The sequence below is a fragment of the Phalacrocorax aristotelis genome, chromosome 8 (genome assembly GCF_949628215.1).
Source record: "Phalacrocorax aristotelis chromosome 8, bGulAri2.1, whole genome shotgun sequence".
Taxonomy (NCBI): domain Eukaryota; kingdom Metazoa; phylum Chordata; class Aves; order Suliformes; family Phalacrocoracidae; genus Phalacrocorax; species Phalacrocorax aristotelis.
The window spans coordinates 29,553,533-29,566,977 of NC_134283.1; the positions used below are offsets into that span (position 1 = coordinate 29,553,533).

Sequence of the window (13,445 nt, forward strand, 5' to 3'; positions counted from 1 at the left end):
GCTCAATTGGTTATGTTCAGCTTCACAGTCCTGAAGAGAGCACAGTGGCAGGAAGAGCTGGGAGCATACTGCCAATAACCACAAGCGACATCTTAAAAGAATGGTTGCTGCCGTTACAGGACCTTTATTTGAGTCAACCTCTGCATATTGCCATTCTGGGAATCTGGCTGCCCTCAATAAGGTGAGCTGGAGCAGGCTAATTCAAGAGAAACTACAGGAATTCCTCACCAGAGAAATACTCATCTGAATCCCAGGATATAACACACGCAGGGTAAACGTGCAGAAATCCAAGAAGCGGCTCTATATATTTTTATGATGGAAGGCTACAGCAGACAGTGCTGAGTTAGCCCAAAGCTCAACAAGACCCAAATCAACATACTTTAGTTCTTGAAATAAATGTGCTTACCTGGGGCTAGATTCCTGCAAGAAACATTTCCTGTTCTCTAAGTAATAAGTAACAGAAATTGAGTACAGGTGTGCACTGCAATCTGGCCCTCTCTTGCCCTTGCTTGTTCAACTCTTTTAGGACTACTGAGCAGCATTTATTCATCTATCCCACAATATGTACAAAGTGTCAGTTTACCCCAAATTCCCATATTAGTTCACTATTGGTAATGGACATTATGTGCTCATGAAATTTTCTGAAAGCTGTATAATTATTTTTATATTTTAACCAGAAATAGTCTTACTAATTCTTTGTGTGCAGAGTCTTCCTTTGATTTTATAGTTAAAGGGCAGAAAACATTTCATATGAAAATAATTCACACAACAATATTTCCCCCACTTGGTTGTTTTAAAGGCTCATCTTCCCAGTCTCTGCTTTGGCTTTGTCTCATGCAAAAAACACTGGCCTCCCTGACATTTAAAAGCTCTTCTTTAGCACAGTCCTTATGCGAGCCCATTCTCCTGGGCTCTGCTAAGAGAATGGGAAAAGACAGAAAGCTTTTTACCATTCAAAAAGAAAGGCATGGTGAAAAATATCCTGAAACACTGCCTTCTGTTACAGTTCTTTTTTCCTTTCCTATCATCTTAACTTTTTTTTTTAAATTACCAAAATCATATCGGTACCAAGCCAGTTCTGCAGTCCTGCTGCTAGATGGACAACACTAAAGACTCTCATCGCTTAGCACATGCAGCAGCACCTCTTCCCTTAAAATCAGGGTGTTTTTTGACACCAGTATGCTCCATCTGGACACAGCCTGCCACTTTGTGTTGCTTGCTGCTGTGGCCATGCTGAGATAGGGTAGTTCTCACAGGGTTTCCAAATGGAACCCACTGTAATTGTATTAAGCCTTTAGGCTGCATATTTCAGAGCCTGTATCCGAAAGGAATTCATGCCCCGGCTTAGTCTATTTCATCAACTTCTCTGCATTTTTTTCCTGAGGGAAGCCTTCCAAACTGCTCTTAAAGACAGCATCATTCTGGGGACTTTCATGTGGTCCATCACTTGCTGTGTCCCTATTATAATTTCTAGAGAGTTATTATTTTTGTCATGATATTTGGATGCTTTATGTACAAACTGGAAGAATTTGAGGCCATGTGAAATGTCAAGCCATGAAAACAGAGACAATATTGTGCCAGCCTTTCTCCATATGAATCTTAAAGATAAATTGGAAAGGGTTAGGGGGTGCAGGAGAACACGCAACTATTTCCTATGTCTAAAACTCTCCAAGGTCCCTCAAAACTGTGCTTTATAAGGTAGAAGAACTCTGAGATAGTACAATAAATCTGCAAAGTGATAACCATAGAAACGGCCAACCCTGCTGCTATCGCATTAGTGCATATATGTCAGAGAGTCACCAAGCGATTAGCAGTGCAGGTGTTTGAACAGCTGAATGGCACTGAAAGGCAAAGACTCATTCTCCTCCTCTTGGTGCTTGAACACTTGCGCTCATTGGCATGGTCATTTCTGTGACTCAGAAGGGAGCAATCTGGCTGCCAAATCTAGACTGAGAATGGGAATTGGCATGGTTAAGCTTACTGCTTAAAGCTTTAGGAGCTTTAAATATTAACTTGGTTCAACTTGCATCATACCCTTACTGTTACTGCTGCAGAAATTTTGATGTGTTTCCAGCAGCAAGTTGGCTCAAGGTTTTGCCACATTTTCTCAACAACTCATAGGCCACTGGTCTGTGTCTGGAAGCAGCAGTCATCTGATCTAATGAACCACCCAGGCTACACAATTCATCCATTCCTTAGCAACAAAAATTACTATAGATCTGAGTGAAAAGTCTGCTTCTCCTGCTATTTATCTAAATAATCAGTACTTGTATTCTACTCCTTCGTACTAGACAACAATCTATTAGACTACTGTACTTTGTGCTCCTGCTGAGCCCGAGGTTGGCCTAGATGGCCTCCAGAGGTCGCTTCCAACCAGAATTATGATTCTGTGATAACTTCAGTATTCCTAAAAGACAGAAACAGTGGCTACAGGGGAACACTTCTGATACTGTCTTTTACAGCAAAACTATAGATACTGCCTATCTTGACAGTCACAAATTTTTGTTAAAGCTTTAGATCCCAGCATTTATAGAGTTCCTCTAAGCACTCCAGCCATCCATCCCTTGCCATCAGCTCATGTAAAGGTGAGACCCTGGTTCCTTCTGCACTGAGATTAGATGCAGAAATCAAAGAACACCTGTGATTTTTCTGACAGCTTGTGAAATCAACTCTGAATGCAAACATTGCTATTTTAAATGAAGTTAGACAACTAATAGTGAATTATAGCTGGGGAAGTTAGATTTTCTGAAACAAAACACCACCTAGTGTTCCTCTAGATTATACAATGTAAGTAAAGCTCATGCTAACATGACAAAAAATCCACATTTCTGTCTAAAATCCACAAATTTCTTCCCACTATAAACTACATTCTCCAGTATTTTCCTGCACCTTAAAAACTAGACCTGTTCACACAGGTCCTCTGATGCTCCTCCACTGAAGAGAAGGCTTAGATTACTTTAAATGGCTCCTCAAGGTGTGTTTTCTCAAGCTGACATTCAGGTAAAAAAGCCTTCACACCTGAAAAGCTAAAGACACTGTTGAATATACATGAAGTAAGTAACAAACCATTGAAAAAAACACAAGCTTGGTATGCTGAATGCCTACAGAAACAGCTGTAAATGTTACATTACGTGAAGGTCTTCACACTCTGTCTACCCTAAAGTCTCCAAAGGAACCTTGCACAGTGCTCAGAGACAGAACAGGGAACACCTCACAGAGTTGCTCCTGTACCTGTTTTCCATTTGGGGGGAAGTCTTGCTTTGGTCTTTTGGAATACTGTCTCCCTTGCACAAACTCCAGTGATGTGATATTCCCTGCAATACAGCATCACAGAGGAAGTAAAAGAATTGTGCTTTGCCCTTGGATGCAGATGTGGTCATACTCTCACTCATGTTGATTGCCCTTAACAGTTTCCATGCTGCCTATAGAAAAAAACAAATGTGCCGTCTGGATGCCAAAGTGGTTGTTCATTGGGGCAAGAAATGAAAACAGAGCACAGGTGTGTTGCAAGACTGCTCATAGAAAAGTGCTTCTTTTTAGATTTCCTTCGGCTGATTCTTCTACTAAATAAACAAATAAAATCCACACTGTTTACACTATGCTTACAACGTTTAACAGGTTGGAGTACCAGATTTCAGCTACTGGTGTGGTAACACAGTGCTAATACTAATGGCTCTGAAATAGTTCTGAGAGTGGCTGCAAGTTTTCTCAGGAAATCCGGACTCTCTAGAAACTTGCTGGTTGTTATTTCCTTTTTCAATTCACCGTGTGTTGACTCTAATGATGCCAAATGTGCATTAGTGTGTGGGTGCACACAAAAATGCATTTCTGGTGTGTAACATGTAAGAGCCTTAGCAGCTCTGGAAATATAGAGCTGAAAATCTTTATTTACACATATTTCAGCCTGTATGTTATAGAAAATGGCTAGGACAGACTAGCTTTGTTAGCACAAACAGCAAAACCCCTTTTTCTCTCCTTAACGGCTTTTAAAAATTATTTTAATTTTCAATACAAACTGTCAAAACATGCACAGTTAATTTCCCACTTTTTTTTTTTTTTTTTCATTTTCTGATATTTGTGTTCAACTACTGTGCCTGTGTACCACATTTTGCCATATTTACTTCCCAACGAAGTGGTGGGACAGAAAATTTAATCTAAGTGAAATATTTCAGTTTCACCCCCAAATTCTCCCACTTCTTTTCCCATGTATATCTTGCTTCAGGGCTTGGACCATGATTTCACTGGATGTTGCAGGATAATACTGTAAGGAGGGGTAAAGCCTTTAAGTATATCTTTTTCTTTGCTCAAAACTTCCCCAGGCGTGTTGCACAGTGTACATGCCAACCAAAGTAGCACATGAGGCCCTTGACGATATCCTGCTCCACCCAGCAGGGTCCACAGCTCTCTTGCTCCACCCAGCAGGGTCCACAGCTCTCTTTTGTGTTGCACAGAGCTAACCACACGGTACTCAAACAAATCGTAACAGCCAGATGTAACCAAGTGAGAATGTTTTCCCCCACAATTATTAATGAAGTTGTCACTTACAAGTTCTTCACATCAATGATTCCTCGAAAGGCCTTTCTAGGGATTCCTTTTATCTGGTTTTCACTCAGGTCTCTGAATAAGGGGAGAGAAAAAAAATACACTGTATTAACAGAGAACACATTTCTCAGATTTACATGAGATAATGGAATATAAACATGCTTGGAAAAGTAGGCGTTTCTGTATTTGTTACACCACACGATGTTTTCAGGTTTGTCTATCTCCTCTAGAGGTCTGTGGCATGAGCTGAAATTAAAACCACCAGAATTTGTGATACAAATGACAGAACTTCCAGAAATCATCACTCAAATGTGGTCATGACTGGCACAATGCCAGGATTTACTAGAGTACCTGCAGCCAATCTTATGCCTTGAAATTTCAACCCTGTAGTGTAAAATGTAATTTTCTGACCATGCTCCTGTTTGTTTACTGACCTCAAAAATACCTGGCTACCCCTGCTCAGATTACAGCCCCTTATTTGAAATTAATATTCAGGAAACACATGACAATCATTCTCTTCTAAGTTTTGTAAATTTGTCTTGATCCACTGCATTAAAAAAAACTGCTGCACCATGTATCATTGGGAATGACAGAAATTTTAACCTTGTTTAAAAAAAACCAAAACCAACAGCAATTCAAAATGTCTTTCTAGTACTTAAAATATTACAAAATGTTTCAGTTTAAATCATTACATCTGCATTGTGAGTGCAGGTAGAGCAACGAGCACTGCAGGTTAAAGTTTTCTGTAACACAACCTGCTTTCAGTTGCTTTTTCCTTTGAGGCACTACAAATATTTCAACTGGAATTTTCCAAGTTCACAACCCCCTACCAGCACCAACAGAGGCAGGAAGGAGGGCATCAGGAACGGGGGGGAAACAGATACAAAATCAGAAAGTTGTAATGTTTTCAGGCTAAGGAAAAGCAGTCTTCACAATTGTTTCTTTGCTGGTGCCCTGTTAGCAGGGAAAAGAGGGAGAGATTTCATTCCAGTTCAGGGTGTTAAGGGGGTGGGGGGAAAGAGGGAAGTGTAGGAAAATGAAAGGAAGGCAGAACACTGGGAAAGAAAACTGAAAGAAATAAGCAAATGGAGGGAATAGGAAGCACAGGGATGGCTGGAGAAAAGGACGAAGAAAGGTGATACCACAGCACAGGATGCTACACAGTGCATCATTCGGTGTGACTGTGTCCCTTTGCTACACAAGCCCAAGACTTTGCCCCATTTTCAGAAAGAAATCCTGACTTTCTAATGATTATTAAGACTGAATGGCAGTCATCTGTACTCACCACCAAATACTCTTTTCTGTAAGTACATTTTGTGTTGCAGCAAGCTTCCTTTCTAGTCTCCACCAAATTGGCTTTATCAAATGAGAGGCCAGAAATCAGAGCCTGTCACAAAAGCCCACAGTGACATTGTGGGTCAAGACATGTCACGCAGGGCTTTCTTCTGCTTTCCATCAGACAGATAGAAAAAAAAAGGGGACTATGTCCTTGTCATGAGACTAATTCAATTTATACCAGTCATGCAGTCTACACCAAATTCTCAAAGTAGCCACAATTGTCCATTCAGACTATCACAAACAAAAATGTGCTGCTGGATACAAGTCTCTTTTTCAAGCCAGATTAAAATTCTTTGTGACCTTCAGAATTTGTTTAACACTGATCCACACTCTGACCCTTCTTTCACCTCCCCTTTCTTTTGCCAGCAACAAAATATTGGTTCTTTAAAGACAGACCTTCAACCCAGACAAATGATCAGGCAAACCGAACAGAGAATAGTTGAAAGTAAAGTGTATTTCAGACCTATAAGGAGGAAGTCTTATGCTGAAGACCGATTTCCTGACAGGGAGTCACTTTGGTGTGACAATGGGGCACAGCAGAGCTACAGCCAATGGTAGAGTGTGACAAAACATCTTAGGAAGGCAAAAATTAGCAAGATCTGAAAGCAAGAGACACACAAAGTAGAACAAAAAGGGCTTGACAAAGTAGAATTGTGTGATCAAATAAAACCACACTAAATCCACCAACACCTCAAGTTGCATTTGTCCAGCATTTTATCGTGCACTATTTCAAATCAGGTTTAAAAACAAATTAGGTTTTCAAGTATTTTTTTTCAAATATTATTGTGCTCTAAAAGGACTAATTTACATTTTTGCTTTCTGCTTTATCTTTACCCTCAGCTCTCTCTTGCAGTCAGGCAAAACCAGAGGACTATAGGAAAATTCATCCATTTTCTATGACAGTCTTCTTGTAAATGGTATTAATTTTGTTTTCCTTTTAGGCACTCTCCTCTAGCGAACAATACTGCCTCTCTAAACCTCCAGGACTGTGGACTGATTTCATAAGTATCTCCAGCGGTCTGAAGATCTGACTGCCTGCATGGCATTAGTGACGCAGCATGGAAGGAAATTCACAACTGCATGCTTCATCTTCTGTAACTGCCTTCTGACAATTATAACTGTCCCTTTTAAGACAGTTAGGGACAGTGTTATTCTCTCCTTCCTAACACTGTGCCAAACTTTTTTTGAACATCTTTCATAAGCAAGCAAACACCAACCAGGCTCAGCCCGGGCACTTCACAAAATTTGCTCTGAGGGAGCAGAGGCTGTAACAAGCAGCTTGTCTACACAGCTTAAAGTTTCAGCTTTTCATTCCCTACTTCTCATAGGAGACATAAAGGGAACTGTCACTGACAGTATGTAAAATAAATATTAGTTATTAACAGTAACTGCAGAAAACCAGATAAACTAATCTGAGGCCAAAAAAACCCAAAACAAAACCATAGAAAAACAGATAGACAAAAAAGAATTATGGTATTCAAGAAAAAATAAGCAACTAATCTGAAGAAAAATAAATGATGATTACTAATACATTTCCTGGTTCTTAGACAGACGTTTCAAGCCATCAAGCCATCTATTTCTGTAATGGAAGACGAGTCCAATGTATAGATGTGTGATGCATCCTAAGGAGGAAATCTGAAAAATTTCCAAAAATCCTCACCCTAAAAGACAATGTTTGAGAGCTGACCAAAAGCACTTGACCTAATGACAAACTAAAATGTGCTAGTACATCAGCAGCACCCTCCTTCACAAAGGTTCTTCTGTACAGAAAGCAGCAAGCCCAACAACAACAGAAACATATTCATTTGCATTCTGATGAAAGAGACATATTGAGCTAAACAAATGTTTTTGGATTAAATTATTCTTATTATTATTTTCATAAATACAGACAAAAGTTTTATGCAGTTCAGCCTGCCACACAGATTTCAAGAGTTCAAATGGCACAGAGATTCTGCAGCCAGACACAGCCTCAGTAACGTGTAGTCCGTTTTTGGAAGTGTCCCCCTGCGTCCTTCATACAGGGGTCCTGTCCGATGGAAACACACTTGGAAAGGCCTCAGCAGCAAATCACAGAGGAACTGCCTTAGGTGAAAGGCTCAGCAGGCAGTGGTACTGGACACCTTTGACCAACAGCTTCCACAGCCAGCAGCATGCAGTGAATGTCCCTAAGGAAACAGCACTCTCATTTCAGAGATAGGGAAACAGAGCCACAGGGATATTGAAGAACTTTGACTTAAGTTTGCATAGATCAGAGGTGTAGGAGCTAACAAAATGCAGCAGCTGTGGCTCACATGCCCTCACAGCACAGCAGACCACATGTTAGTCTAGCCCAGACTCAAACAAGAGTTGGCACAAGTCAATAGATTTTTTTTAGTTTTTATTTTAATTTAGCTAAAATGCTTTGGACATAGATTAACTCCTGCTGCAAGTCTAATATTGTTTTCCTGATCTTCAAATGTGAACTGCAAGAGCCTTACTGATAAAAGGATTGGGAAGGAAGAAAACCCACCCAAAGCTGCCGACGTTTTCTAAGTGTCTCTGTAGTCTTTGCTACAATGCTGGGTTTTAGCTTCCGGCTTTAATACTGGTTATTGCTTCCTAAGTGAAACTTCAACTGTCTAACATAGCAATAAAATACATTTAGACTTTTTTTTTAATTTGCCAGTGACAGAAGATAAATCGGTTAATTGGAACACAGACCCTATGAACATTCATAAAATAAGAGTCTTCACATGAACTACAGATCTAAAACATTAAAACAACCACTTTAATGCAACTTGCAGTTACGGTGGTACTGAAAATAAGATGTACTATATGAAAACAAAAAAATCAAAATTGATAGCATGATGCTTAGGTTGCCTCCTTTTTAAAAAAAAAAACAAACAACCACCCAGAAAACCAACCCTTTGAGCATTTACCAGTTATTTTCCAGATCATTTTTGGCATACAGATTCTAAAATTTAAAAAGACTTAGAAAGCCTGAAAAGTAGCTTGATTAAGAAGTATTTATTGTGGTTGAACACTTCTCTCTTATTATTTCTCCCACTCAAATGGGCTAAACGAAAGTTCACCATTCAGTGTTATCCAATAGAGAACTAAAGTTGCTTTAATATCTAAAAAGTTTAATGCAAAGTCTTAGAGAACTAGTCATCAAGAGCAACTGATTCATAGCCAAACATGTATCTTTCCCAGTATGTTATTGTATGTTGATCCCATAATAAAACAGTAAACTCACAGACTTAACTGTTAACACATGGAACCAACGTTCAGCTAAAATGAGGGAAAAATCCAGAATAACTAACCTGATTCCTTCAAGTACCTTCTAGCTTATCCACAATTAAATTGCTTCTTGGAATAAGAAAGGAGAGCTCACACTCATCTGTCTTTGTAGCAGCTGATACAAAACCATACGACAAACACTGGTTGATTCAACTGTATAGGGGGCTTGAGAGTGCAAAATAAGCAATTGTTTCCCATCATGTCTTCCTGACACAACAATATTGTAAAGATTACGTTGTTTATTTTTATTTTGCAAAGCAAGCAGTGGAAAGGTATGAATGTTGATTTTAAGAATGTGTCAGCTGCCACCAGTGCTAAGAACTTTGCCCACTAGATTCACTTCAGCTACAGAATGTGCAGCTGAGAAAAATGAGAATTAGTTAATCCATGTTGGTACCTTCTTTACATTCTTTTTCCAAATAGAATTTCTGGGTTAAAAACATTTCAGTCTTATGCATTTACCAAAAAAAAACCCAAACAAAAACCCACCAAAAAATAAAACCTTGAGGTTTTGTGCCTGAAAGTCTAGTGACTGTTCTTCAACCCAACATTTCTTTACAACTGGACTAAAAGTAGGCTGAACTACTCTGCAAATGGTCACATACTTAATACAACCTGGTCACTGCAATTTGTTTCATTAGAATGAGTTTTAATTTGTCCAGCATGTTACACATAAACTCTACCCTACAACATTTTACTGAATTAAGTAACATAATTAAGGAGTTAGAGAGTAACAGAGGGGGAAAAATTAAGAGAGGAAAATCCAAAGAGAATAGGTATCTCCAAGTAATACACGATAAAAGATAAAGCAAGTCAGTGAAGTGGGGAATGACACAAGTCAGCTTTATCATAGAGCAAGAGCTGGAAGGAAAAGAACTTCTACAGACAGTGAAGAGAGAGGGGAGTGCCACTAATGTTTACAAAGGGAAGAATCTGCAAGACAAAATGGAGTAACATGCAAAGAGAGAGAAAGACGAAATCCATGGTGAAAAAAAGATGTTTGCTGAATTATAACTGTAACAATTCCAGCACAGAATACTAATATTCACAGTGCCTTTTAACTAAAGGCTTGACAATCCCAGGGAAGCTGTGCTGTTTCCCAGTTTCTACTGCAATCCACAAAAACTTGCAATGCCTCAAACCCTTCTTAACCGCAAGCATGGCATAACTAGGATCACAAAACCAACAGCAGGACATCTGCAGCACAGATTCCCTTATAATTGCTACAGTATCTTCTTGCCCATCAATACAATGCCCCTTCAAAAGAGTGTGTGATATTAGTTAATCTGGTCATATTCTCTGATGCAGCTCCAGCCACTTACTCTCAGGAAGCAGTGCAGGATGCAGAACCACCTCCTTTGCACTAAGCGTGCACCTGAAAGGCTGCTGTGCCTTAGAACTGTGTTAAGAAGACTGAGCCAAGATCGTGATCACCGTGCTTGAGGTAGGAAAGAAATGGATCTGAATTACTTGTGTGGTAAATATATCTGGACGTGTAAGTGTCAGTATGCACAAGCTCAGAGATGCAGATGTTGAAATCGGATCAAAACAGACTCTGTAAATATATTCAGCCACATTTTTTAAAATGTCTTTGACATTAAGCTGGCCTTTCATTTACAGCAAAGAACAGATTTTTTTACTACCCTGCCAAAATTGCGTGACGGTTTTTTGATGGTTAAAACTAATATTTAACATTTTCAACAGCGAAATACTATTCTTATCTAGGAGCTATTGTCCTAGTAATTTCCAAAACTGTTCAATATTAGAGTTCTTCCTGTTCTACAGATGGATTAAAAAATAACTGACTTGGCTGTTGAGGACAATTCGGTAACTTTGAGCCTTGCAAATATGCAAGATAAATTAATGATATTTATCATCTTCCAGGTGGGAAAACCATTGACCGAATCAGCTCACTCCGACAGTAACAAGAACAAGCTGTGGCAAATCTGACACTCACATCAGCACCTCTATACTCAGGACGGGCCTTATGTACTCAGTGAAGCAATGGCTTCTCTCCTTCTGTGCGTTCAGTGTAAAAGACGGTATTTACCGTAAAGTAGAAGTTGTAGCTCTCTGTCTAAATGGAAAAAATGGATAAGCCTTGTTGCCAATGGGCTACAAGGCAAGAGGTTAAGAACAACAGTACTGTATAGCATTTACTCTGCAGAAACTTGGCCTCACTGGCTGATTTTCTAAAAGGAAAAAAAAATTCTTCCTGCTACTACTGCAATAAACGTATAGATGCTGACAGCATCTGAGTTCTGCAAAACAAGAGCAGGCCCTACAGATGTTTTGTACCCTGAACAATGCAAGATGATTGTGTTTTTGCAAAATATAATACAACTGGCTCTCAGCTCATGCTCTGACAGGCCATTGAGAAACTCTCTCTAGTTTAGTTTCGTTTGTTTTAAGAGAGGGAATTTAGCTCAAAAATTCCAGTTAAACCAGTCCTCACTGCTTTCACACAGTCACACACTACTACACAAGTTCTACTGCCAAATTTCCAGGTGATAAACTCCACATTTTCTTTGTTGATCTGGTTTGACTGTGAGGTGATAGATGCTAACTCTATACTTTAACATTCACTCAAAGCTTCACGTAGTCTAATTAACCCAAGTCACATACACATACTCTCATTTGAAGAACAAGACACCGAACAGAGGCTGAGCTTAAAGACTGGGGAAGGGTGTTCGCTAAGCAATCAAAGAGGAAAAAGATCCCAGCAGTAGATAATTATTTTAGCATCATCTTCTGCCTTCTCCAAGGTCAAATTAAAAACCGCCTGTTAATAAAGGCCCCTCAAGAGATCCGACCTGCATGGACTTTGACAGATTCAAGTCTTCTGTCCTGACAAAACTATAGGGCTCACTCAGTACATGGTGAAGTCTTTCTAAATGTTTAAAAGAACAGGGGATACACATTTGCGCAGGCTTCATACGAGGTTTTTAAAAAAATTTTAGTCACTTAAAAAAAAAAAACCTCCCACTCTGTTTCACTAAATTAGACACAGTGCTACATTTGGCTGTCAATGCACCCAACACAAAACCAGAAAAAAATTAAATCTACCAGAATATCTCTTACAAGGTTAGTAAATATTTTTATATTATTTTAAATGAACTGTAAAAATAATCTATGTGTCAATGCCCAACTAAAGGCTACATTTGTCTTTATGACTTTTACAGTTCTTCCTCCTTCCTCCTGCCATTTCTAAAATGCTGAGCAAATGCCTATCAGACAGCATTTAGGAGACTCTTATTTTAAAACTACCCATCTTAAGAGAGATTAGAATTTTCATTTTAGAAAGCAGCATCTGTTTTGTCTTTTGGAACATATGCAAAAAAATTAAATTTTACCTCAATGTCTTTATGCTAACTTCAGACATGTCCAGGGGCAGGAATTGGAAAGTAACTGACAGCGGACTCAGAGGAAACATTTGAAGAGATGCGCCCCTCTGGAAAAATGATAAAGCTTCCGAATAATAAATGACAATAAGGCTTCTTTATTAGTAGTATTTCATGTAGGTCCTCAGTGCTTTACAAAACTGTAACTATAATTAATCCTTCCTTTTTACAGAGGCGACAATGAGACACAATGAGAGGCAGAATGTGACTAGAGCAAGGTACTCCAGCAGGGTGTGGGAAGAGACAAAAAAACCTCCTTGAAAGTCATATGCATTAGGTATTCCATTTTATGCAATTTATACACTAAGTCTTACCTCATGCGGAGAGGCTGGCCTGCCAGCAGAGAAAGAGCATGCACACTTCTGACAATCTATTTAAGAGAGACTCATTTTGATCAAAAAATCTTTTTTACTGTGGAATTATCCAGAACTCCTACACATTTGCAACTGGATCACTGACAAAACAAAGTGATCCCAATGCGATGTTGTTCATACACAATACCAAATTCTACCAAAGCATTTCTACTACACTGTCCTCCAACCAAGTAAGATCGCAACACAGGGGCACTAAAATTATTCAGTAGGAACAACATATACCTCGAAGAGGTCAGAGCAAAGCACTGGCATGAGTAGACGGAAATTACTCTCCCAGTGATTTTTCTGGTTTTGTAAATATTCGCTTGCTGCTAAAACAATGTGAATTCAAAAAGCTCTCTTGCTGTTTATTTTTAATACTCTAAAGTAGAAATTCAGCTATACGGAGACTCCATTATTTTAAGCTAATTTAAAAAAAAAAAAAAAAAGCTTTATAATGTTGACTTGTTGTCTGTTTTATACTTTTGTCTGTTCAGCTTTATTTTACAGAAATTCTATGCATTTGGAAATT

At 39.0% G+C, this 13,445-nt stretch overlaps 1 protein-coding gene across 3 annotated transcripts in view; it reads right to left on the reverse strand.

Annotated features, from left to right (window-relative positions):
• Nucleotides 1–13,445, reverse strand: part of SLIT3 (slit guidance ligand 3) — a 547,006-nt gene that overhangs the window by 258,696 nt on the left and 274,865 nt on the right. For all 3 annotated transcript variants that reach the window (XM_075102153.1, XM_075102154.1, XM_075102155.1), the window contains one exon: nt 4,546–4,617. In XM_075102153.1, coding sequence (XP_074958254.1) covers nt 4,546–4,617 — 72 coding nt within the window. The remainder of the gene's footprint in view (nt 1–4,545; nt 4,618–13,445) is intronic.